The sequence below is a fragment of the Anas platyrhynchos genome, chromosome 4 (genome assembly GCF_047663525.1).
Source record: "Anas platyrhynchos isolate ZD024472 breed Pekin duck chromosome 4, IASCAAS_PekinDuck_T2T, whole genome shotgun sequence".
Classification (NCBI taxonomy): Eukaryota; Metazoa; Chordata; class Aves; order Anseriformes; family Anatidae; genus Anas; species Anas platyrhynchos.
Genome location: NC_092590.1, coordinates 32,969,243 through 32,996,904, shown reverse-complemented (window position 1 = coordinate 32,996,904; position 27,662 = coordinate 32,969,243). Strand labels below are relative to the sequence as shown.

Sequence of the window (27,662 nt, the reverse complement as noted above, 5' to 3'; positions counted from 1 at the left end):
TTATTTATTTTAGATCTCTGTAATACTAAAAATATGTAAATATCTCTCAGTGTAGGTGCCTCTTTCTAGACACGGACCTCACAGTCCAGACTAAAGAAAAGCTGTTAGCTTAATGACAGACTGTTACCCAAAACTATAATAAAAAGAACAGAAGCTTTAATTTGACTTAACCCAACTATTTAAACAATTTAAAAATGGAAAAATCATAGGATTATCTGTGAAATTCATGTAATTTTTTATTTTTATTTTTTTAAGGAAATTTTTACTCTAATTTCATAAACTAAATTCTTCTGAATATTTGTAATCAGTATGAGATAGATACTTACATCAGCTTTCACATTAAGATTAATTTGCTAACATTTTAAAAGTGATTGGTAGCTAGCATTAGATGCTGAATTTTTTACACTTACCAGATAATATTTTATTTGAGTGCAATTTTTCATGAACATTTCCGGTGTTTTTGTTGCAATGACATGCTCAGACATGTGGTATTCTGTATTTATGAGTCAACTAAATATTTTGTCATTCTCTATTAAATATATAGCACAAATGCATGGAAAAAAAAATTAAAAGCAGTCAAATGCTAAAATTCTGAAACAGTCTTAAAATGTCTTTTTTTTTTAACTCACTTTCTTCAGGGTGAACGTGTCTTCAGGGTGAATGTAGTCCAGTTGAAGCTACTACCACTCTACTCTCCAGCTGGTTAACACACAAGGACTTGAATCACAGCCCTCAAGACAAAATCACGGCGAGTTGATTTTTGATCAGAAAGAACATCTACAGTACACATGGAGGCAAGAAAAGAGCATATTAATTAAGAAGATTCTGTAGAAAACAAAGATGTAAGTAACAGTAAAAGAAAAAAAGAAATACCAGCAATGTCTATTTCTTTAGACAGTAATAGCATTATAGAAATGATCTAAGAATAAGGAACGTGAGGAACTATTTACAAATATTGTTGCACATCACAATATACTTGCTATCCATGTGCTACATTAATACAATAAAAATGTTGTTTCCTGAGTTCAAAAAACTGATCTCCAAAGTTCCTTAAGATAACGATTTTTTATGAAATCTGAAAGTTAAACTGAACAGAAATTCCTTAACCCCTTATAATATTGTAAGGTTACAATTCTAGAAAGCCTTGATTTTGTTTTGTCTTATTTCAAATCTCTGCCAGAACCAGAGTATATTTAGCTATTAAAGCCTTAGTCTATCAAGTCTGGAAAAGTGATGGATGAATCAATAAATACTGATTGCTCGTCTCTGTCAGTGCTGACTGGGCAGCATACCTAAAGAGAGACAACGTAGTGATTTTTCTTGATAGCTTTTCTTCAATTTTAGAATCAATTGACTGAGAAAAATGTCTGCCCAGGAGAGTTCTGGTCTTTTTAAAGAGTTCAAAACAAATCTATTTTCCAGTTCTGCAGTTTTGTAGTATTGCCCATCTATGTGCTAGCTAGAATTTCATGCTGCCAAATCTGATTGCAGGATCAAAGTCATAATTGTTTAACTTTCTTCACAGGAAAAGCACTGCACAAGCTGTAATTTTTATCCTACCATCCTTTGTACTTAAAATCTCCAGAATCTCCATAGAATTCACTGCAGCTCCTGAGGCTAAAAATTTCCTTGGGTAAGTCACAGTGGCTTGTAGCCTTTTTCACCTGTACACCCCAATATTGTCTTAAGTAGAACCTAATACTGTTGCCATGGCATGTTCTCATGGGAAGTGATAGTGACTGGTGTGAGAGTCAATCCTCCCTTCCCCCTGCCCTTTCTAACTCCTAGTGTATGCTGAGGGATACAACAAAGAGTTGAACAGAGAATAAAACAACTGCACCTGATCAAAGTGGCATTTGAAAAGGTGATGGTAGAGACCATGAAAAGTGTCATGCAGGGGGCACATGTGTTGCACTGCAGAGGACACCCACAGAGGGACTTCTGTTCAGGAGTCTCTGCTGCTTCTCTTCCCAAGTAGCCACTGGGGAGAGTTTTCCTTTTTCCTTTGTGTTTGGATGGTTGTTTAAGAAGAAAAAAAAAATCACCATTAAATGTATGTGTATAATCAGCTATGAATCCTTCCAGTAAACATTTGTGTACATAAGTCTGTCTAAGAAATAAATTAGAACACAATGCAATCACTCTCTAAAAATCTATCTTGACATCCCCTAGGGCTATTCAGTAAAACTACATGAAAATACTTTCCACTGGCAAGTGATAGCTTGATGTTGAACTAAATTTTTATATTCAGGTGTACTCTGAGGGCAGCATTTTTCCTCTGTGAGTTATATGACATACATCTGTTAGTTTAACCATCATTTTTGACTTGTAATGTAGCTACTGTGAGTGACAGCTACAAAAAATATGAAAAGTGCCTACAAAACATGAAAATATTTGTGCCTACAATCCCATATACCATCTAAAGCTGCAGATGTCAGGGTAACCAAGCATGTGTTTCACTTAATTTTTACTGCCACTTTCTTTCTGAGTCTAAAAATCAAAGTAATATTTGAAATACAAACAATCCGGGGAACAACATTAAATAAAAATCACATGCTTCTTTTATCAAAGTTTGGAGACTTAATTGAACTATATAAACTCAAAATATTATTTATTATGTTTTTTTTTTAATATACTGACTGCAGGCTTTCTCATTGAGGGGATGAAAGTGCACAGATACAATTAGAAAAAGATTCAATTGGAAGCAGATAAGTTATACGCCCCCTGCATCGAATTATTCTTAACCAGAAAATATAAAGGAAAGCATTGTTATTCTTACGTTCTTTTACTACTTGCTGTTAAAATAACTGTGCCCATCTAAATACTCAGTCAAATTTGAATGTTATACTCCTGTATGTATATTTAGAAAAGAACTTTAAAGATAACTTGGTTGATTTTTTTTCAAGCAATATACTTGATTTAAAAGTAGTTGTGAACAAGAGCTTGTATCATTTCCAACACAAGGAGACTGTAGTGTACCATAGTTGCTAGCAGGAATTCTTTGTACAGGAACATACAGCTGATGTGTGAGAAAGGAGACCATAGGTGGAGAGAAGCAAAAAGGAAGAAACATTGTCATAGGAATGCCAAGGTGGTTGTTTTGATCAAGCCACATTGCAGCAGTCTGGCAGACTCAATGCAAGATGTTAGCAACAGTGTTTTTGTGAGTATGAGTAGAAATGTAAACACAGTTCAATTTTACTTTACCCTTCAGCAGTCTCTGGCACTTTATAATGGCTGTTTAGTAGTTCTGGGAATACATATACAGAAGCTAACTAAGTAACCCCTTACAGCTCCATAAGGGCAGTTGAGGAGTGCAAGAAATTTTGAATAATCTTTGTAAATACCATTGGATACACAGGGACATGAGATCCCTATTATAAACATTAGGTCCCTAAAGCTGGAATATGTGAATTGCCTTTCTTGATTTCACTAATTTGCATTATTTTTTGAAAGCAGCTGTTGAGATGTCCACACAAAGAAACAGTCTTCTCATTGTTAGTTTACTTGCATATAGGGATGTTAGGAGGTGATAAGACCTCAGGGAATAACATAAAGCTTCATCAGGGGAGGTTCAGGCTGGATACTATGAAAAGGTTCTTCACCGAAAGGGTAGTTGGGCAGTGGAACAGCCTCCCCAGGGAAGCAGTCATGGCACTGTGCCTGACAGAGTTCAAAAAACGTTTGGACAACACTCAGACCATATGGCAAATGTCTTCTGTATGACTTTGGCATGCTGCATCTTTCAGTGTCTGTGTTCTCATAGTAAGGGATCCTGGGAAACCGGCATCCAATATAATAACACAGGCTTAATGTCTCAGAGTGGCAAAGGAAACAAGAGATGCAGCTGTCCATGCCACACAGGGAGATTTTGAATGATCAGCTACTATGTCACAAGTCATTTTGTTGATTTTGAAATATGGTGAAACACATTGTACTAATATTCCTCAGAGTTTTAAAGTGCCTATTGAGTGTATTATCTATGCTCCTACAGAGAGGGAACTGCTAATCTCTATGGGACATATTGTACCTGGTTAATTTATAGACCACATTGAAGAGGGGCTTATGTCTTTACAGAATAAAATCACAATTTAAATGTAACTCTCTGCTTGTTAGTCTAGAAACATGGAATCACATTTAATTGGCTTGCATTGACTGTTTGGAAGTGCTTATTAGTTTAATACAATGTTTTGACAAAGTAGTAGATTTCTGCTTCCTTTCAAGTAAATGGAAAGGGAGGTTACTACTAACACAGAATTCAACTTTTCCATTTCCCAATATACGGATGTACAAAAAGTGCATTTATAAATTCTGAAACTTTCTCCTTTTTTCTCTATAAACAAATTGGAACCTAAAAAAAGATAATGTGACAAAAAAAAAAAAAAAATGCATTACTTGTTTCTTCTTTATAAAGTGCTTGATCTATCTGTGTTCCCAGGAAGCTCCAATGATTTTGAACAGACTTAACAGTAGTGCACCAAGAGATTGAGGGAATAGGAATCTGCAATATCCCTTATACTCATTAAGCATTTATAAAAGGTTATGTGCAGCACTGTAGGTAAATGAAATAGTTCCTCTATCTGTATAAAAGTTTTTTAAACCTGTTGCTATTATTAGTGCAGTGTTCAAGTAGATTGCCTTGCCAACTTAATAAGCAACTAAGTATACTGCAAATAGCACCTGCCAAAGTGGGGAGAAAAAAAAAAAAAAAAAAAAAAAACAACAACAACCATGAAACCACTGAACTAAGTACCATTTGATTGCTTGGACTTCCTCAGTGTCATTCTCAAGAACCTCTTCAGTAGAGGAAACAGAAAACTAGTCTGAACATTGCCACTAATTCATCTTTGGAAAAGTTGCAATACTTAGGAGTTTTACTGGAAAAGAAAAAAAAACAAAAAAGGTCTGGTGACTGTTTCCAAGGAAAGGAACCACTTCCTTGAAGTCATGAGCTCTGACTTTGCGAGTACTCTATTGTATAATCCCTTCATCGTAGTGTCATATCACAACCTTTTTGCTTAGGTCTTTAGGTACAAGAGTACTGTTACTTCAGTGGTTAAGAGGGATTGTCAGAGCTCTCACCATAGTAAGTTCTGCAAACTTCCAGTAGCAGTACTGACTTGTGTCATTTGTTCTATTTTTACATCAGCTTTGCCTGCTGGCTCCAAATAAATTACACATTCACACCTGAAAATGCCCCCATCTTTTTCCATCTCTTCTTCACACTTTTAATTGACATCTCTTTTGAACTATTGAGTAACAATATCCACTAAGCTGTTATGCGGACTGTACTAAATTTTCACTCGTTACACTATGAAACTTTCAGTTTCATGTGTTTCACATACTGGGTTGTACCTTTGCTGGAAAGGACTTTTCATGTTAAAAAATACCGTATTCTTTGAAGAAGGATCATTGTATTTTCATTATTTGAAATAAAGGAAGAGAGGTTTTCCAAATTCTCATTGGCAGTATGTGTGGATGAATGTGATACTGCATTATAGAATATATACAACTATATAGCAAACTATGTAACATGCTTGACGAATGTTAAATGACATTTCAGAATTTTATAAACTTGTTATAATCCAAATAAAATTGCCATCTCTTGTCTGGAAAATAGTCAAACTAATTGGCTAATAAGTAATAATTGTGTATTCTCTAGTCTGAGATGTAATCTAGGGTTCATTCATCATACCATAAAAACATGGTCCCAAAAGAGAACTGTTCTAATAACATTGTTAATCTTGTGGATAAATGTGAAGAATTTCATAGAATTTCATCCATTTTCTGGTTATTTCATAGTCAACAACTAGAGGGAAGAAGGAATAGTGTAAAATCCTACAAGAATTTCGCCCCATTTGAGCCCAAATTTTAAGTGTATTGACTAAAGCATAGCGTATATAGTGCTTCCTGTGGTAATTTATCCCCATGATTAATTATTCTCATTATTAAAAAGCCAAACATTATTTCCAAGTTGTGCTTGTCTGGCTCTCAGCTCTTCACTGCTGCTTCATATTATGTCTTTCTGTTACATTAAACAGTCCATTAGTACCCAGCAAAAGTAGCTGCATGAAAGTGTTTATATACCATAATCAAGTTACCTTTTGATCTCTATTTTGATAAACAACAGAGAATGAGTCACTAAAGATCTTTAATTGCTTTTTAGTGTTTTCTCAGCGTATTTTCCTGGTTTATAATTCCCTTTTCCACAGATTTTAATTTTAATAAATGATCAGGAAAGTAGGTCAAGTATTCATGGACTAGCCTGTCTGCAAAGATAACCATTAACCTCTCTAATTAACTTTGCCAAGTTCAAGGCACTTTAAAGTGAAGATTATTGGGCCAGGACAGCAGGAAGATATCTGACTTATTTATATATATTCCAAACTGTTATTTACCTTCTTGACTGGAGATTTTGCCATTTTTGTTTTCTCTTATGTTTAGCACCTGATCACCTTTAAATTCTGAGTGAAAACAGAAAAAGAGCATTAAGCACTTTAAAAGCAATTACATACCAGACAGCCTTCACAATACATTTAACACTAAGCACAGTCCCAACCCTATCCTTTGTTTTTCAGTTGTTTGTCCAACAATTTCTTTTTCCCATCAATATCCCTTCTCTGTTGCACCTCGTTTAGTTCCTTTCCTTATTCCAGTTTTGGGCCTCATGCCTGATATATATCTTTGTATCTTCTGCAATCTGATTTCATTTCCATTTCCAGTGCAGTCTCTTCTTGTATTAGAGGGCAACAAAAAATACTGATTAAACCTAGCTGATTTTTTATTACTCTGCTTTTCTTCTCCCCACAATAGCATAGTTTACACTTTTATTCTAAATACTTCATCTCTAAGTAAGGAGTTGCCAGATTTCTTCAGCTTCTTTTTTCTCTTTTTTTTTTTTTTTTTTCTTTTTAAACAGTATTCCAGGAGAGAGTTCACCTACCCAACCCCTGATTTATGATGTCTGCTTTTTTGAAGCCTGCTATTTTTATTTTGTACTGCACCAGCTTTTCAAGCCAAAGCTTCCCTGCAGCTGTATTTTCTCCAAACATGTCAAAAGTTTCAGACCATTTTTGTTATGGTTAGATTACATACAGATGCTATAAGGAAGCAATAACAATCTAGCACATGCAATAAACATGCAGGGAACAATGACTGTCTAAAGGTGGTAGCTTCTTTGTCAAGGTATTTTGTGTTATTTTTTTGTTTCATCTCATGGGGAATAAACAGAAGAGAAAAACTTGCCCCAAAGGAAAAGCTGCATGTCAATGCAGCAGAGTTGCAACGCGCAAAATGTGCATGCAGTCACATGGCTAAAATTATATGAATTGAACTAAATGGGAATCTTATGCCAAAAGAAACACAAAATTAATTCAAAGTAAAATAAAAATTCATTTAAAAATTTTAAAGAGTAGCCCATCCCATCTAATGACTTTTCGTGATTCATGCCTGAAGAAAACTTTTTTTTAAAAAAAAAAAAAACTTCTCTATTAAGTTATTTTACTAAAAATTACTCAACTTCTATCTTGTTTGATGATGAGATGTCTTAGAACAAATTTCATCTGTAGCGCTTGACAATGAAAAGGGTTCCAAAGAAATAGAATGAGCAGATGTCTTATGCAGTATCTTTCACCTGTCATTCATTTAAGCAGATCTTGAAAACTTGAGAATAACTGCTAGAAATCTACTGAATTTCTCTTCCCTGATCACTGCCTCGTACACACAAACAACCCCAATGATTTCCTAGACTTTGCAACAGTTACAAAGAAGAATTCCCAAAATCATAGTATCATAGAATGATTTGGGCTTGAAGGGACCTTAAATACTGTCTCGTTCCAACCTCTGCCATGGGCAGGAACACCTCCAGGGAGGGGGCATCCACAGCTTCTTGAGGCAGCCTGTGCCAGGGCCTCACTATCCTCTGAATACAGATTTCTTTCCAAATATTTCATCTAAACATACCCTCTTTTAGTTTAATGCCATTATCCCTTGTCCTATCCCTACACTCCATGACCAAGAATCCCTCCCCATCTTTCTTGTAGCCCCCTTTAGGCATTGGAAGGCCTCTGTAAGATCTCCCCAGAGCCTTCTCTTCTCCAGACTGAACAACCTCAACTTCGTCAGCCTGTCTTCATTGGAGAGGTGCTCCAGCTTTCTGATCATCCTCATGGTCATCCAATGGACCATACTTCTTTTGTTGGGGACCCCAGAGCTGACCACAGTACTCCAGGGGGTGTCTCACAAGAGTAGAGTAGAGGGGGACCTCTCTCACCCTGCTTGCTGGCCACTCTCCTTTTGGCGCAGCCCAGGACACGGTTGGCTTTCTGGGCTGCAAGCACACACTGCTGGCTTATGTTGAGCTTCTCATCAACCAATGTCCCCAGGTCCTTTTCCTCCTTCTCCTATTCCATGTTTGACAATCCAGTATTTCAGTCATATGTAATAATTTTGATGCTGTAATACTTTACCTTTTCCTGAGGGCAACTTCAATGAAAATACTCTAATTTTCCAATCCATATTTATATTTTCCTTTCAGTTGCTTCAGTAACTGGAAATTATTTGTAAAGGCAGGGAACTATTTCCAAAATTAAAGATGAAAAGAAATGACCCATGTGAACTAGACAGTAACATGGGACTGAATGGTATCCAACACCACTGCATCTCTACCACAAAATTCTGTGGGTTTAGTCATTTTCTTTCAAAGTAATAAACTTAATGTGAGTGCAGGATGAATTAGTTTAAGTCAAGTCACATCCCCAGCTTCAAGACAGAGGTGTTATTATTAACAGCACAGAAAAAACTGCAACAATTTGTAGTTTATAGAGGGCTATTTCCAAATGCTGTCTGCATTCCTAGAATCAGATAAAGAATTAGATTATCAGTGCAACACTTGCAGACATCTGTGAAAAGAATTGTTCCATCTGTGGTGGAAAACAGAATCATTAATTCCTACTGGTCAGCTGCTCAAGACAGGGAGAAGGAATTCATTGATGAGTCATCCAAATTTTTACTACTTTCAGATATTTTGTGTTGCCTGGTCCATGAAAGAGGTTTTTTGAGTCATTTATTGAGACCACTGGAAAAGGAGACCAAAGAATTAAAATCGTAATGTAGGTTAAAATACAGGGGAAAAAAATAATGAGCTTTTTTCAGGACGTGAAAAAACAATTATGTATTTCATATTCTGAAAATTAACTTCACCATTTCATTTATTTCTAGTTTTCCATCCTCTTATGTTCTAAAGAGGTAGAACAGTAGAATGATTTTATAGTAAAGGTCAGCTATGAATAAATTGATCATCACACAAGAACAACCACTTAAAACTCTTCCCTCACAAATCTGTCTTTTGACAGGTGAAAAGGTGTTATTCTCTCCTTTTGGTTTTCTATGCTGTACTGAATTATGCCTGTTGTATTTGTAACTGCAGGACAATATGAAGCGTGTTCTGCAGCCTTCTTACCCAAGGAAGAGAAGAATGGTGATAATCCAGAGCTGTGCTCATGTTTCCTACCTCCTGACTGGGCCCCTGCCTGAGGTGGAGCTAACTGACCAGGACACACGAAACTGCTGGACACAACATGAGAAACTGCTGGCTGTGAGAGGTGACATTGTAAGCAGCTACTGAATGTCACAGATGTGACGTCCCCTGAGGGTTGGCTGGACTTTGTGGGAGGGGACAATCAGGCATCCCAACCTCACCATGCCAGAGTCTGTGCCAGGCACCTTCCCAACTACTTCCTAGGGTAAAGAACTTTCTTTTACCTGCTTCAGAGATGCTGGTCTCAACAGGTGCCCGACAACTCCAGTACTGCAGGATTCACAAGGCAATGAGATTTGAGTTTAACTCAATCATACCTTGGGGTAATACACTACTCTAACTAGCAAGTGGCTGGAGAAAGGGATAAAAACATATGTGCTTTTCCTTGAGTAGTTTCATGAAGAAACATATCATTTCAAGTGAGATTTGGGGTAGTAAGTGTTGCTCATGACAGCCCTCAGGCAGAACAGTCTACAGGGCACTACCTTCTCCTCAGCATGTCCCCATCAGGACATCCCTGCCACGGGTTGCCATTTTTACATGTCTTCATCTCCCCATATATTTCACAAGGCTGTGAAGAATGCCAAAAGATTGCAGTGGTGAAACAATTGGGCACTGTAATTCTTCAGTTGTTGAAGGGATGTGACATTAGCTGTCACAAAATATTTTCATGAGATTGGTACAATGCAGGCAGTAATCTTTGTGGCAGCCAAAGGTGCTGCTGTAAATTGTATGGACTCACATAAGCTCCATAAGTCAGCATAAGTGTTGTTAGTGCTGAGGCTTTGAGAAGACACACTGAATCAGTGACTCCAAACAAAAGGTAAATGTTATATATTGCAGCTATTAAAACCTGGCTATCTGATTTTAAAATCAGGTCTATGTTTTTAAAATCGGGTCTATGGCTTCCCACCACATTTGTAGATCACAGATTACAAATGCTTGTTTTAAAAGTGCAAATTTGCTTTGTGTTCTGTAAGAGTGTCAGCAGCTGTGCTAAACGTAGATGCTTCTTACACTGAATGCCTTCTCCTCAGGGATTTGGATTTATACTCAACATTATTAGAATTCAATTATTTACACTAAAACTATTTCGGCACACAGTTATTGATTCATCTTTTATAAATAAAATAAAATAAAATAAGACTTTATATATTGATAGAAAAATACAGCTCTGGAGGAAGCCAACACTATGACCAAAGCATTGAAGTGGTGCCTGAATTAGGCATACATAGATCAGAAATGCAGTAATTGTTTCTTAGAACTCTGTCCACAAGTTCCTGCTTATTTGTTTTAACATGTGGGGCAATTACAAAGTCAAAAAAGAATAATAACTGTTAATCTATATTTCCTCTGAGGTCTGAAGATAAAAGCAAATGGGTAGAAGTGTAGGTAATCAAAAAAATGGAATTCAGTTCTCTGAGATCAAAACCTATAGAGAAATACCACATCTTTTAAACACTCAATAAGGGCTAAAGCTAAAAAGGTTGTTAAATTATCGAAATCACATAGTTTCTATACAAGTAAAAATCATTGCTACATTGCTGCTTCCTGGTTACGGGAGACACAGTTTGTTATCTTTAAGTTAAAGCACCTGAAAGTTTTATTCCACTTTACTTCAAGAGGATCCAGAAACTAGGCATTCATCTGCTTGAGCCTTCTGAAGACTTAATTTCAGAGCATACCTATGCACCAAAATAGAATCAGCCTCCATACAAAGCATAATGATTGCCCCTGCTGTTTCCTTTAACATAAGTGTGGGTCAGCACCAACCAGTTTTGATCATGTTGCCTCTTTTTATGTTGTAGCCCAGCGCTTAAAGCTTTTGAGCAGGATGCAGAAGATTTGGTTCAATTCTCTTATGTCATAGAGGAGCATACAAGGGATCAAGGGGAAGAGAATGAACTATTTCTCTTACTGAAGCTACATTTCTGAACCAAAAATAATCTCAGACTGAGACAGAAAGAGAGCACAAGATGCAGCATGCCACTGCAAGGCTAGTGGTTCAAGCACTTGTCTAGTTTTTTTTTTCTTCTTATCCCTACCATAAAGATTTTTTCTACAATTAACATAGAAATCAGCCTTGGATAAAATGGGGAAGAAAAAAAAAAAAAAGAAAAAAAAAAAGAGCCTTAAATGAAGTCTTTAAAGATATCATAGTATTCATTAGGATTATAATTTATATTCTTAGTGGTATTAGAAAATATAGTTAGAATAAAATATCACCAATGGGAAAAAATATATATATAACGTTAGTCATCCAGACAGTTGGGGAAGATATCAAATATTTTTACTTGAATTGTTGATTTTGTAAAGCCATCACTCAGTCTTGCAAACCTAGCAATTTCCACTCTATTTAAAAATAAAATCTGAAAATAAATAAGAAAAAAGTCCGAGGTCATAACTTCCTATGGTATAACCATGCATTCTGCATGGTTACTTTGAAAATGCTTTCTCCACTTGTATCATGCACAGTGCTTTTGAACTGTATGATTAAATTGAAATCAATTCCTCATGTTGGCTCAAGCTGCTCATAGAAATATTGATTTTTTCATGCACCATTTAGTTGGAGGAAAGGAAGAATAGCTCACCTAAAATAAATAAATAAATAAATAAATAAATAAATAAATAAATAAATAAATCTCTCTTAATATAAACTCCTTCACCACAGGCTATCAGCATGACAGCTGTTCCAAAAGCCTACATCTTTACTAGCCCTGTTGAGCAATTTTCATTTTATGCTTCTCAAAAACTGCAGTATTAGATATAGATAAATGCTGTATTTTCTTAGCTGATTGAGTCAAATGTGTACATGTTAAAGAACAAATTGAAATACCACCCCAAACAAGAAATTCAAAGCCCCAGTGATTTTAGGTCCTGAGTATTTACTAACAGTAAGAAAATTTTATTTTACTGGTCACCTGTAATTATATGGTGATATCCTTCGGATTTCTGAATTTCACAGCTCCCCTCTGCTCCTTCTCTTCTGTTTTTTGTAGGCTGTTGCAAAAAAAATCAAAATTAGAATTGTAAATTAAGCTATTACATAAAAGCCACTGGATTAGAAATCATACCTGCTTTATAACAGGCTGGTTCATTTTACAGAGTTTTATTTTCTTCACAATAGTGCAGTGGCAAACTGCGGTATGGATAATCCTACAGATAATTCATCATTTCAGCAGCTCCTACTTTAACATGAGCTCCACATACATCCGTGGGTGAAATAACCTTGACTCTCCTCTGATCTATGTTTGCATAGGGTTATATATACAAAGATGGCATTTTGAAAGATAAAACAAATTATAGAAACCTTCCTTTTTTGGTTCTCCCTGTTGCTTGAGAGAAATAATATGCATAATCATAAATTGAGTAGTAGATAGATATTAACTTAAGCTGAATCTAGACAGATATATAAACTAATGACAATATTTCAGTCAGTTGGTGGAAGTTGGACAGGGTTTTTCCCAGTGGCCCTTCAAAGGCAATGCCATGTATTTACATGTGAACCCACAACTTTCCCTACATGATGTCTGCCTTGCTGGGATTGACCATTCTGCTACCACAATGATATTTCTCTCCAACTTTGAAGCCGGCCTTGATAATTCTTTTGCACAAAGTTTCTCATAGTTGAGTTATTGACGTATTTGCTTTTCCTCCTCAAAGCTTTACAAGCTGCATGTTCTTAGAGCTCATTCTGTCAAAGTATGACTTAACTGTTCACAATTTTATTTTTGATACTATCTCATGTTAAAATATGTAATTACATTTCTAGTGAACACTTTATGAATTTCACATCTTCCAAAATTGTAGATTCAGCTGTTTTTATTTGGGAAGTTTGCCTTTGCAACTAGAAGCCTTGGTGTTTAAAAAATAAAAAATAGAAAAAGTGTAATCCCCCAAATATGACAGAGATAACTGGAAAAAGAGTCACCCTGAAAAGCTGGACATTGTATACAATTCCTATGAGAGTCCCATATGGTATAGTAATTTACCAAAGACATTGACATCATGACTATAAAAACACACAATCATAGAACTGCAAATAAAATCTTTAATTAATCAAAAGGCTAGAAATGCTAATTTGTCAAAAATATCATTGGCAAAGCTTGTATGTTTGGTTATTTTGAAAGAAATGTATTCTACATTCCATCAACAGCTTTGAGGCAAGCATGCTGGTGAGCTATCGTTTTGTTCAGTCAAAACAGCCAACTGGAGCTGATATCTGGAGAAAAACAGGGGAAATAAGGGAGGCAGCAAGGAAGTTTTCTCAGACTGAGCACCTTCCTCCACCTCAGCTAAGGAAGATAGCTGGACGTGGTCGCCAAACCATCTGGCAGTAGAGAGTGCCTTTTGCAGAAGAAAGGAAAGCATTTCAGTAAGCTCAGAGCTAGCTAGATATGCTGCTTGTACACCTCCATCTACAGCCAAGCTAGTGACCCATTTTCAAACAGAAAAGCAAATGTAAAGGAAAGTAATAATCCCTGAGTCCTTTCTCCACTTCTCTTTGCCTTTTTCCTACAGAAACTGAAACTCTTAATCCATGTATTGGACTCTGTATTTACAGTGCTGGACCTAGTGAAGGAGTTAGGATTGCATCACAGCTGGGAGGTGGCCTCCCTCATAGGGCTTTGGGAAAGCAAGAGGTGCAAGAATGGTCATGTTTGTTGGGAGAACAGATTAACTGACTGAGAACTGACTTTTTCTCTAAATTTCTTCCTCTTTGTTATCTCAGACTAGTCTTGCTCCTCCCTGTTTTTCTTCTGCAGTGTTAGAGACAAATTTTGTACAACTGCTTTAGCTTCAAATTATGTTGGCAGAACTGGTATCTGCCTCTTTCGGTTTTGAGACACTTGATGGATATAGAAATATATAAATAAATAAATAAATAAATAAATAAATAAATAAATAAAATCTTTACTATATCCCCTTCAGCAGAGAGCCAGCAGAGGAAGGTCTCTGCCTCCAGAAGCAAATGCCAGTAATCCTAGCTCGGCTGTGACTGTGCTGATAAGAAGGTCTGGAAAAGGAAGTGAGAAGTTACGAGATGCTACTGCAAAGGTCTCTGTGTCGTTAGTCTGGCCCATTAGGTCAGCTGTCCCACGCTCTTCAGGTTTTGTGAGGTAAATCCTATTAAATCTCTGCAATTGTGCAATAGGGAACAGTATTTTTATGAAAAAATAACTCGTTCCCACAATACTGATTGAGTCACAAGTGTATGAGATAGATAAATGTACTGAGTACAGCTTACTACTTGGGAAGAGTTGCTGTAGATGAGGTATTTTCTTATCCTCTGTGCTTACACTACTTAAATGTTCAGGTACTTTTCCTAAGAATTGCTTTGCTCTGAGGTTAAGGAATTTGGGAGTGTTAAATAAGGAATATATTCTCCACATGTAACAGTTACCATATAAAATATAAATGTCTTATTCTCACTTACGCTGTCTGTAAAGCTTACTGATGGAGCTTTGAAAGCAATGCAAATTAATTATAATTAAGCCAATTAAGTTCATTTGCACAGTTAAATCTTTGGGATTGTAGGATTGACATACATAATGAAGAATTTACATTTTAAGTGCTATGTTCTGAAGCCTTATCTGTATATTAATTACTCGCTTTGCTATAATACAAAACCTAAAGTTTGCCCATCAAATAGCTGAGACAGCAAAAGGTTTGCTTCCTGGGGCATCGTTTCTGTATTTCTGTATATGTGAACTGTATTTTCATGATAGTGGATGGCAACATGGGCCCAACTTTGCTTTCAGTGATCATTCTGCACTTTGAGTGTTTCATTCAGGCAGCAGAACAGCTGACAACAGCTGACATTATTTTCATCTGAAAATTTCCTTTGCTTAATGAGCAACTCTTAGGGTTATAAAATCACCATTGACGTAGCCATCGTGGGTCCTTATTTAGATACAAAACATAATGCATCCTTGAAACTACTTTTAATTAAACCAAGGAAAATTCCCACATTAGGAAAGATAAAAAATAACTCTAAGTAGGGCTGTATTACTTAGATCAGCATTGTAACAGGTAGAGTTTATGCACATTTATCTGCTTCCTGCCCCATGGACTAAAACTTAGAAGTACCATTCCTCCCTTCTGTACTGGTGAATCTGCTTGAATCAGCTGTAACGTTCAACATGTTGCAGTCCGAATTTGAGGAAAAATTGTTAATTAACCTCCTGAAAGGCTGTAAATGAATTCTAATTTATTTCCACAGGGGCAATGATATGCAGGGGTTTTTTTTGTTTGTTTGTTTTTTGTTGTTGTTGTTTGTTTGTTTTTTAATGGTGATCCTTACAATAGTGATGCTTACAGATATGATTTGTTTACTTGCATGAAATTCCTTCTATGTAGTAGCTAATGTGAACTGTAGAAAAAAAGACTATGAAGTCCTAGAACTACACCAACAATGCTTATCTAATAACGCCTCATAATTACAAACATTTTATTCTAAACCCTGTATACTTAATTCCATTTCTAATGCTTTCTAATAGAAACATGAGGTGACTCTTCTCAGTAAAATAAAAGCCATAATTATTTGGATTTAGTGAAACAGTTCATTAATGACTTCTGATAGTTTGTGGCACTGGTGACACAATGTTAGTTGAATGTTTGTTTTTTTTCCCCCCACAAATAGGTTTCTCCAGTTTTAAAACTGCAGTTTTAGACCAATGCCAGGTAGCTGTGAAGACAGAAAATAAAACAGCATATGTATATGCTCAATTAGCTAATATAAATATTATCATAAATATGGTTAATATTCTAATGTGATATTTCTTTTTTTGCTATAGGGCTAAGGCTATTATTTTCTTGAAAACAAAATTCTAAAACACTAATGTTTTATAGCTTTTTACATTTTAGGCAGGAGGAAAGTCCTTATTGCCCTTCAAATGCACACACACACACAAAAAAATTCAAAAAAGTTAAGTCTAAACTATTTTTCAAAAACTAATAATGCCTACTTCATGTTTTGTTCTAATGATGTGCTTCCATCTCCTGCTTTTTCTGCTCTGTATTCCAAGAGTACTTGTTTTTCTCTCTAACTGTAACTCTCTAACTTGGTTTGAATATAATTGCACTGAGAGAATGGGCATCTCTTTTTTTTATGGTTCTCTCCTAAAGGCTGGGAACTGTTGCTGCTTTATGTATTCTTATTATGAATGTATAAGAAATGTAGAAGATGGAAGATCCCAGTGGATTTTCCATACAGTAAGTGTTTGCAACAATAAAATTAACTTTAATGAGTATCCTTACTAAAGGTCCTTGAAAAAGAGGAAGGCATTAGCTGGAAGTGACAATTCCCATTGGAGGCAGAGCATCAGAAAATATATGTGGGTGGTATGTGTTGCATTTTGGTGCTTTCCTGCTTACTCTGAGGTAGAAAATCTTTTTTTTTTTTTTTTTTTTTTTTTTTTTAAGCAGTGTGTCAGACTTTTTTTTAAGAAACAGCTCACTTATTTCATTGTATTATCAGGTTAAAATATTCCAAAACCACAGAAATTCCAATCTTAAATGGAGATGACTAAATCAGAATCAGAAGGTCACAAAGGAAGCTGGAACATTCTCTGGAACTTTTCTCTAGAGATCAGTTCTGTCTCATCCTGCAGTAACGAGGTAGAACTTTTATTTTTCCAACTATTTTTATTGAAAGTGTGTTTCTGCTGTTCTTCACCTTTCTGGTTCAGTTTCTTCCTCCTACTTTCCCACCTTGGACGTTCTTGTTAGAGCAGCCATTTAGATGTCAACCCTTGAATGGCTGTTTTGCAGCAACCATAGTTCTATTTGACATAGTCCAAAACTAGTCTCCACCTTATAAAGGAAATATTTCATAGGTCCCTAATCCATTTAATCCATTTTTATTCCTACATTGCCTAATACTAGTGTTGGTACAGTGGATGCCAACAGAATTTTGGGGTCTTCCGTAGACAAGAACCTTTTACCCGTTCTACATTCTGTCTTCCTTTATATTGGAAACCAAAAGACTGATAGCTCATGATACCTATTTTGCAGACAACTTTGCCATAGCAACAATGTGGTCTTTCCTTTTTACTATGATAAAGATTTTTTCCCATTCTCTAAATTTGCTATTTCATATATGTGTCCATGCATGGGTGCATGGATGTGCTTCCATAGTTTGAGGTGATTCCTTCCTAAGCACCTGAGGTAGCTGTTGGCATGTTACCAGTGCTGCCTGACCTGTGCCATTCTGACAAGCTGTTGAAACTATCAAGACTGTAAAAAAAAAAAAAAAAAAAAAAAAATCTCATCTTTGAGGGCAGATGAAATTTAGCTCCTCCCCTTGAGTTCACCTCAATGCACTGACTCTTTTTACTCTTTTTGAAATATATCTTATTGTGCTGATGAGTGTTAGCCTTCATGTCATTAAAAAAGATTTATAACCCTCTGTGAGTATATATGTGATCGAGTTTAGATAATACTTGCATGATCTACTGGAAACGGCCAGAGAGGAATGTCTCAATGTACTTAAATAAGAAGAATCTGAAAAATCTTAGTCCCAGACAGTATATGTTTCTGAACATCCCTCTTTGCTCCCTCAGATTGTTTCCTTTAGCAATAGTTATGAAGACTGGTTAATGTGTAAAAATAGTGACATGCTGTTATTGGAAATAAATTACTTTGTGCATTTTTTGTATTTCAGTGAGGGGCCGGATGGTTTAGAAAGGGACTGTTTATAAATTTCACTTCCCCTTACTTGAGAAACCACCAGCTTTTATCTAAACTGTACAAAATGTTTAGCTTCAAACAGATTTGCCTAAATAAAATCGTACTTTTTGAGCCTCTTGAAGTATTGCAACTTTAAAAAAAAAAAAAAAAAAGGACTATTGATGACAATTCTCTGGATCTGGTTGTGTTTTGTGCAGCAGCAGCTTTCCCTGGGGTGGACCTGTGTCCATGCACACAGCCCAGCCCTTGCCTGCCACTGGACAGAGCACACCACGGCATGTAAAGAAGAGCCCGAGGAGCTGGGGTGGCCCCTGAAACTTTCTCCCTGATCTTTGCTGCGGGGTGTGTGTCTGTGTGCCAGGAAGGGGGGAGAGAAGGAGACCTAGTGCAAAGGAGAGCGAGCAAGGAAGCCAGGAGAGAGAAGGGAGCTTGCTTCATGCACTGCTGAAGATTGTCAGAGGCAGAACGCACCAGCAGCTCACTGGCTGGGGTGCAATTTAAGGGACGCCGTATATTGACTTTATTCATTAAATTGCTGAAGGACAGATATGACATCTGACTACTGCTTCTATATATTCTTGCTTATTGGAACAAAGGGTAAGTACACCTGGCTTTTTTTCTTTGAACATTGCACAGCACATAGCTAATAAACTTAAGTAGTAGCTTTTTTAAACTGTAATATCCCCGTGTTATTTTACAGTTGCTCATGGCGATTATTCTTTGATAAAATCTAAGTGTAATGCAGTCTCTCAAGGTTACTAGCTGCATGTAAGGATCAAATCTTTTTGTATTTGTTGCTTTGAGAATTGCTATTAATAGTTATGAGCTGAAATTCAAAAATAAGAACAGTTTAAACTGCATAAATACTTGGTGTAAATATTTAATGAAGGTACCTATGGAACCAACTCATTTCAGATGCCTTGAAATCCATGTTTTAGACTTCATCCAGCAGTTTGTAGTGATACTGTGCAATGCTAGTACAATTGGTAGTTCTTGCAAAGTAGACTGTGTTCAGGTAGCAGGATTTTTTACCGTCTGATTCAGTGTGATAAGCAGTGTAGTATGCAGGATGTAGACCAAATAAAATTTAAGTTTTCCTTCAGATGCAGATCACTTTGGTATGGTGGGAGTTTCACCTGACCTTCTGCTTGCTTTAGTAGTGTTTTCCTCATTCCAGCTGAGTACCCCCTTTGTAAGTGCTGCTTTCTACTTTGGTAAGGCTGATCCTGTGCAGCTGCTGATACAGATCTACATGTTGGATTTTTGATGGTTATCATTTCCTTCAGTTGTCATTTGTATACTTAAAATTTCTTCTTGTTGCACTACTTAATACTTAAGTAATGGTTTACTAAATTTGTAGCTGAAATACTTTAACAAATTTGCTGATTTTTCCAAGGGGTAGCTAACAATGTAAGGTTGAATTCTGCCACCTTCTTTTGTATTGAACAATGACTGACTCTCTGTTGCTTTTAAATTAAACCCGTTTCTGTTTACCTGTACATACTATGCCATGTAACATAAGATTTACAAGGGACATTGCCCTCATTATGACTGGGAAATAGAGCCCCACTTACGGTTATATTGATGGTTACAAAGCTCAGTTAAATTTGCGGGAAAACTCTAAGCAGCTCTATTATGTTTTGGAGGAATACATAATATGCTAGCTGCAAGCATGGGAAAAAAAAAAAAAGTGATATGAATGTATTTGGAATTAAGCAGGCTATGATAATGAGATCTTAACAAGCCTGTAAGCAAAGCATGGCTTCATATGCAGCTGTGTTATCCATGAGCAGTAATCCAGTATTTAAAGGTAGCACTTCAAGGTATGCAGAAAAAAAGCTAAAGAATTTCAAACAAATTAAGCCTTTCACATTACAGTTTCTTTATCAAAACAGGAAAATGTTGAGACATTTATACAAGATGTGCAAATTATCGTAGGCATAATTTCTGCTGCGTTAAATTCATCTCAGCTGTAGAATTTAAAAAAAAAAAATACAATAAAAAAAATCAAAATACATTAAAGCATATTGCAAAATAGGACTGCGGGTGAGGACTGTGAATGACTACAGGCCTTCTAGTATTGTAGTTATCATGTCCATTATGTTTTTAGGTGTTTATTCTCTCTTCATTTATAGAGTATTATAATTACAGAAGAAAACTGTATGGCTCATCTAGGTTTGTTGGAAAGAGAGAAGCAGTGCAGTAACAAATTAAAGAGTGTTCATGCCTGGAGACCCTGCTGCCTGATAGTGCTCTGTTTTGCACCAAAATTACTTCCTGCTTAGTGCCACTTCTCCTGAACTCGCTCAAAGCACAGCTCACAGCTTCACTACCTTCCGGAGTTTTGGCCAGCAATCCGAACTGTAACCACATTTACAAGTCAGCTGATTTCATCCGCACACTGGATTTAAACTTTGCTCAAGTCTTTAACTGATATTAAAACAAACACTCCTGAAGCAAGCATAGCTGTGCTTAGAATTTGAATTCGTAGTTTATGGGCTGCCAGAAGCTCAGTTGCAGAGATTTATTTATTCATTTTTTCTATTATTATTATTATTTTTATTTTTATTTCCACAATTCAGAGATGCTTCTAAATAAGTCAAACAAGAAAGAACTGTCCTACAAAAGTTCCTGTTGCCTGACCTCCCCATAGCCATTAACATCTGCTTAGCTTCCCATTCAGCAGTTACAGTTGCACCCAAATAATTTCAATAACTGTTTTATCTTATCCTACAACTTTAAGTTCCTTATTAAATCTTTATAGATGATTTGTTTGTTTCTCTTTAAAAATAATAAGAGAGAAAAAATAATTTTAAAAGACAATCAACTAGTGGAAATGTAGCTTTTTATATACCAGCAACTCTTGGTAAGTGTCTGCATGCAGTCCCATGCAGACTGTACTGTATCACATCGAGGATTTTCTTTGGAAAAAAAGCAGCATCTGTACCACACTCTTCAACAGTGCAACACTATCAATTTTATGACAGCAAAAAGCAAATTGCAGGGTCAGGTTCTGGCAGCATTGCATGGGTAGTTAGGACAAACGCCTGCTAGGTGTTCGCCCCACTTGCAAAGCTAGCGGGCTGCTTAGGCACGTGGCTGGCCTTGCATGGGGTGCTGCCACATGTTCCCTGTTAGTAAAATAACCAGCTGTAATCACCTCAACCACAGTAGTGCAGGTGCCTGTCTTTAGAGTCACTTTGATTAACCTTCTGGAGACAAAAGCTATCTTGTCCTCCTGGACTTTGGCTGCTAACTGACAGACCTTCAAACAATTCATTAAGAAAAATTGAAAAATAGCATTTAGAATTGAACATAAGTATTTAAGCTGAGAATTACAATTAAAATTGAACATTAGTATTTGAAATTAAACTATTCAAAGTGAATTGCAGAAGGGATCATTACTATTTTAAACCTGTCTGTGTGCTCCATGCTCCTACCTGAAGTTTTCCAATCCTATTTCTGCTTGTGCGTACAACTCTCCTTCCATCTTCTTTTTCTGTTCTTCCTTTTGTATATTCATCTTTCCTTTCCTTACCCTCATTTCAAAATGACAAGGAAAACTTTATTAAAACCATCTGAAAGCTGTTAGACGTTTTTGTGCTTCATGCACATGACAGCTGTTTTCAAGGCCAGGACCTCTTATACCAAACACTTTCTGTCAAACACGGCACAGAGACCATCCCAAGTCTTCTGGAGGAGTGTATGTTTATGATCGTGCTCTCGTTTATATCTTTTGTAACAAATTTTATGACCACTTCTAGATTTGTAAATAGGAAAGTGAAGTTACTTTAGCCATTGCACAAGCTCTAACAATCATTGTGTAATAATGATTTTTGGTTAATTTTTCTTTGCTTTCACTTAACTTGGTCATTAATCCAACTGGCCTCCCTGTGATTAGAAGAAAAATGTGCTTCTCATATATTGATGTGTATAACACAAAATAATATCTTTACAGAAAATTAGGGATGAAGACAAGATTTCCTGAGCAAGAGTTCCCCTAGTTTCAATTAGTCTATGCAGTGATGAAGTGAAGCTCTGAAAGTTACAGCATTGTCATCGGCACAGGCTGGTCTGCCTGCAACTGCTGTGTGCAGTTTATAGCACTCAGGGCTACCCAACTTGCCAACCTGTCATAACTCCTTATAGCAACTCTACCAGGCTTTAACCATTTGCTCTGAAATTTAACATACAGTGTGGACTTTTTTTCCACCTTGAGAAAAAAAGACACTTGTATAAAACTTTACTAAAATCACTTGAATTTTTCAAGAGGAATTGGTACTTCACCTGTGTTGAGTGCTTCCAGAAATCCTGTGTTAAGCAAATATCATATCATTTTGCTTCGAATCAGATGCTTGAAACTTGTTGGGGAAGGGAATAATCTTGCACCGAAGTGTACCTTTAACTTTCTGTACAGAACTTAGAGAAATGGCATGCCTACTATAAAGATTTCCGTACCTTTATTATTAGAAATTCAAGTGTTCTGTGCTTTCTAAGCAAAGCCCAAATATGAATATAACAATTTTCTGTGCAAAGCAAATTGCCAGTGCACCATCTGCACAGTATGAGCAACGATACCAAATCTTTTTTATGTCCACAGGTACTTTCTCTGTTGCTTTGTAACCACTCAGAACTTTTTTTTCTGAAAATATTCCCTTTCTTTAGTGATTACAGTACAAAATCACTTTTCTTAAAATAATAAGGGCTCCTGCAGTATTCCCCCACAAAATCACAGAGAGATAGTGCTCTTACAAGCCATCCTCACTAGAGGGGATGAGCCCATTCAAGCCTACTTGCCATCGTGTAAAAATGAAGCTTCTCCAATAATTTGCCTTAATGCTAGAGACCAGCTTGAAGCTCATCAGAGGAACTGCCACCAGTGATCGGAGGGAAGGTGTCCTGGCAGTGCTGCGTACCCTATTCTTTGAAGCCATCAAATCAGACTTTGAAATGACTTGTTCAAGGTGGTGGGGTTGTACAAAGCTGAGAGGATCAGGAAGTCATTCTGGTTGTGTATGAAAGACAGAAAAGATGAAAATGTATGGGGAAGGACTGAGTGAGGAGACTTAAAGTAGAGGCTAACAGGAGAGGGAGGTGAGACAAGGGAGCAGAGAGGTGAAGGGAAAAGCTAACACTACTTAGAAAGGGAAAATGGAAATCAGAAAGGCTGTAAGTCTGAGATGGTAGAGGCTGAGGGAAAGGGCAGTGTAAAAGGGAGCCTGCAGGGAACAGTGAATTAATTAAAGGAAAAGACAAGGAGCTCAGAGAGGAGACTAGAGTGCCTGAAGAATAAGGTCAGAGGCTGAGTGGAAAAAGGAGCTGTGCTTGGTCGAGGCTTCTCTCTGCTCTGCTACAAAGCCTAGAAGGAAGCTTAGGATTATCACATTGCTCACTGTCTCGTTGCAAAATGTCTCTACCTCCTGCCTAACACCTCTGCTCAGGGGTTGATAATTAATGCTTTCAGGTCTGCAGAGCTAAATGTTCTGAATTAGTAGTGCAGCGTAGCGTTGTGTTATGAAATGTGGGAGGAAAACTGGTTTTCTCTTTAAGAACCCAGGATGATACCTACATCAAGTAACATTATTAATTTTACAAACTCAGTGTTGGCATCATTCATCCTGAATCCTAAACTTAATTTAGCCTATGTGCACATAGTACATTTTTTTCATGCTGTAGCTCCCCAAGAATTTGTGCTTCATGGACTGCACTTGAAGAATGAGTGTGTGGTGAATTATGCTGTGTGACCATCTTAACCTGTGGCAGAAAAGAAAGGTAAATTGTGAATGAGGCTGGAGATTATAAAATGATGTCCATGTGATGAAGGCAACTGAACTCTGCTGTGGAAAACTGATTTCTCTTCCTGTGTCTTGCTCCCAACAGGGATGCTCGGAATGCTTCATAAAAGGAAAATAATTATATGTCAGGTTTTCTAGTTGTCAGCTTGATAATCCTGGTGTAGCAGTGATCGTTTCACAGCTGCCACTGAAATCTGTGAAAGCTGTGCTTTAAGTAATCTATGAAGCTGATTCAGAAACCTAAAATTAGCAGAAACATTTGCCATACATATGCCAATGTCTCAGCTCCACATCTGAGTAATAACGCCTTAACCTACACTGTAATCTAAAGGAATCTGTGGGGACTTGAAAAGGGAAAGGACTACCTCACTGAATCTAAAAGCCATGTGATTGTAGGATAAACATCTTGACTAGTCTGGGAGAATTAATAGCAATACAGTTGGCAAAGATGATTGCATTTTTAGAAGTTTAGTAATGAAGGCTCTTCTACCATGCAAGTACACTTCATCACGTTGTTTTCTTGTCTCCAGTTCCATGGTAAGATGTGAATTAAATGTTACGAAGTGTTACCTAAGAACTATAGACACTGATTTACAGAGACCTTGCTTGTATTCAAATAACACTACAAGCCTCTAGTCTCTTGGTATTTTCTTCGGATTTCAAACCTTGTTATATAACTACATTAGTTTTAAAGTGTTTCTCAAGTAATTCCTTTCAAATCCCCATGTCTGGTTTGCAAGTATTTTCACTTAGAAATCCTGCTTTATCTTTGGTACAGATTTTCAACATCATGCAGAAAGAACACAACGTCTTCCTTCTTTCCAACTACATGGCAGAAATGGGTATTGAACAGATTTGATTTTCCGCACTCCTAAGTCTTACAAGTCATGTGAGGTTTTTCTTTTCCTGATACATTTCAGAAATTTGTATTTTTTTTATTAATACCCAATGATTTCTCTGGCATGCCTATCTAGGCATTTCTAGGTTTTATGACTGATTTTTGTTTTAATTCTTTTTAAATCATGTACATGGTTTCACATCACTTTCTAGCCAGGTTGGTTTCTCACATGGAGAAATAGTTCCTGTTTCTGTGGATTTGCAGCTTTGGAAAATATAAAAGATATTTTTAAATAATACACTGTTACAAAGGATTTGACCTTACTAGTGAGTCCTGTCAACAACTATTTTAAGTACTGGAATGTGATCTTGTAAGTTACAAATATCTTGTTAGTGATACAACTGCCACATTCAATCTATAAAACATAAATGTGGCTGGATTGAGATCTCTAGTGAAACAAAAAAAAAAACTTTTTAGGAATTAAACCTTCATTGAAATAATGTATCATAATAAAAGTTGTCCGTTTTAGCATTTACTCTCCAGTCAGGTCCATCAATATTCTGTATATTGTATACAGGGAAGCATTAGGAATTAAAATATTTAATGTTTTCACTGGATAGGCTACAGATAATAGTATAGGGTCAAACACACTTAAGGTCTTCCAGTTTTGTTTGTTTTCTGTTTGTTTTTGTTTGTTTGTTTATTTTTAAGTACATGTCACTGTCCTTAACATGATAAACAATAAAAGTAATCCTGTATACAGAGGCATTGATTTTACATTATAAATATCCTTTCATATCCTATTACCTGTGATTTAAGATGTCTGTCAAAGCTTTTAGCTACACAAAACCTTTGGCAAATGCTGTATTGCAATACTCTGCCTTCTCAGTCCCCTTTCTAATAGTGTGATACAGCTATTGTGCTTGTGTGCTAAAATCCCTGCTGAGGCCAGGGCTGCCTTTTTGCAGGCACCATATGCCATGAATGCCATGCCCCATAAAACCTCCTCTCCAAGCAGGCACATCAGATATGAACAGAGACCTGGCAGAAGGGTGTGTGGGGATTAGGATGATGGAGCAGATCACAATCAGAGCAAGCCTCTCCTCCTCCCAGCCCAGTCTTCTGCCTCCTGTGCCATGCTAGAGGTGGGCCTCGATAGTATTGCTCTAATTTAAGCTGTTTCATAGAGCATGCTTTCATGTGTGTTGACAATGAGAAAACATTTGGTGTCAGGAAAGGGCTTCATAATGTGTTGATTTAGCTGGACTGGGGTCGCGAGAATGGAAGTAGAGACAATGTGGAGGTTACATCCATCAGGAGCCCATGCAAATATATTGTTTTGCCAAACTGCATCTACAATGGAGACAGACTTTTTGGAGCATTATCGTTTCTAACTTCATTGTGAACTAATATCCATGTAACTTACACCTATGTGCTGCTAATGCTGCTAATATTTACGTTAATGATTTTGTATAATCTAAAGATTGATCTTGAAATCTTAATCTGCATGCACATTTTTTAGAGTCTGCAAAGGAAGAAATAAACCAGATGTCTCTGATCACTGGTCAGCTAGCTAACACTATTCGCTTTAACAAAGTCAGAAACCCTATGAGCTTGAGATAACTTCTGATTTATAGCACTTTAACTGGAGCGTCACAGTTAATAGTGGTAAATGATGTTTACTCATAATAAAAAGATAGTAGACATAGGGTGATTTCTTTCAATTGAGCCAAATATTCATCAGCTGGAATCCAAGAATTCATTTACTGAAGCACAGTCTCCCCAAACTTATTCTTCTCAAAGTAGTCACATGAACCCTTAAAAGGCAAATTCCCTAAAATATTTTCAATTTGTTTTACTTCAAAAATGGAACAAAAGAGAATTGCATTTCATAACACTTTAAGAGGATGGAATCACATAGATTTATAGCAACCTCCTAAATCTGAACTTGTAGTTCTATATTAAATTTGAATTCTTAATAGTTATAAATTGTTATTAGTAAGTAAAGTATGTGAATAAATAAAGTATATCAGATAATCCTGTCTCAGGCTCACCAAGAAAGAATATGTTTTTATTGTTACAAAATTAGTCTTAAGTATGCTTCAGAGCTTCATTTTAAGTTATGCTGGCTTAAATCCATTGTAAGAACTACCATAAAAATCCTTTCAGCTTTTCTTAAAGGCACAAAGAATGGGGAAGAAAAAAAAAAAAAAAGACTATGTTTCATATTTCAAATACTTTGGGTAAGATTCCCAAAACATTCTTTTTTTCCTCTCACTGTTTAGAGTTCTAGTTAGGGAAAGCTTACCTGAATCTTACCGGAATTACTAACTCTATTTTAAAAAGATTTGTTTCAGTTTGTTTTACTTGAGAGAAGACAAAAAATGTTGTGACTTCTGAAAGTGTGACTTATGTGCAGCTTTCTTAGTTCAAGCCACTCTGTAGAAAAATAAGGGACTAAAGAGCTGTAAGACATGGAGAAAGAGAAAATAAAATCTCAGACCATCGTACAATTAGAGTACCAGCAAGTAAATCCCCTGCTCATCGCATTACTGATTTCATTCACTTTTTTTTTGTTGCAGCTTTCTCTTAAGACTTCACTATGAGTACTTTTTCTTCATCTCCTAGTTTTCTTCTTTCTTCTATGCATGCATGGGTGCATGAATACCCATGTACAAGATTTTCTCCCCTGTACATAACAGTTTTTCATGAAAATCAACTAAAGCTGCCTTCCTTTATGGAAACTTCAGAGCTCTATTACACACATCTGTTATTTGTTAATTTGAATGGTTTGGTTTCC

General features: G+C 36.4%; 1 protein-coding gene and 1 long non-coding RNA gene across 5 annotated transcripts in view; one reads left to right on the top strand and one right to left on the bottom strand.

Annotated features, from left to right (window-relative positions):
* The window catches only part of RXFP1 (relaxin family peptide receptor 1), a 100,742-nt gene that overhangs the window by 29,418 nt on the left and 43,662 nt on the right, over window positions 1-27,662 (top strand). For 3 of the 4 annotated variants that reach the window (XM_072037361.1, XM_021270245.4, XM_013096644.5), the window contains exons 2-7: window positions 639-842; window positions 1,526-1,633; window positions 9,428-9,610; window positions 14,471-14,658; window positions 17,019-17,158; window positions 18,427-18,826. In XM_072037361.1, the coding sequence (XP_071893462.1) occupies window positions 18,778-18,826 (49 nt within the window). In that variant the 5' untranslated portion in view covers window positions 639-842; window positions 1,526-1,633; window positions 9,428-9,610; ... (1 more) ...; window positions 17,019-17,158; window positions 18,427-18,777. Of the gene's footprint in view, window positions 1-638; window positions 843-1,525; window positions 1,634-9,427; window positions 9,611-14,470; window positions 14,659-17,018; window positions 17,159-18,324; window positions 18,827-27,662 lie in introns of those variants that run through there. The other variant, XM_072037362.1, reaches the window with a different exon arrangement.
* On the bottom strand, window positions 345-21,782 carry LOC113843548 (uncharacterized). The gene is made up of 4 exons (XR_003496971.3): window positions 21,670-21,782; window positions 12,460-12,538; window positions 6,399-6,464; window positions 345-777 (listed from the first exon to the last, which is right to left on the bottom strand). It is a non-coding gene; the product is annotated as an uncharacterized lncRNA (long non-coding RNA).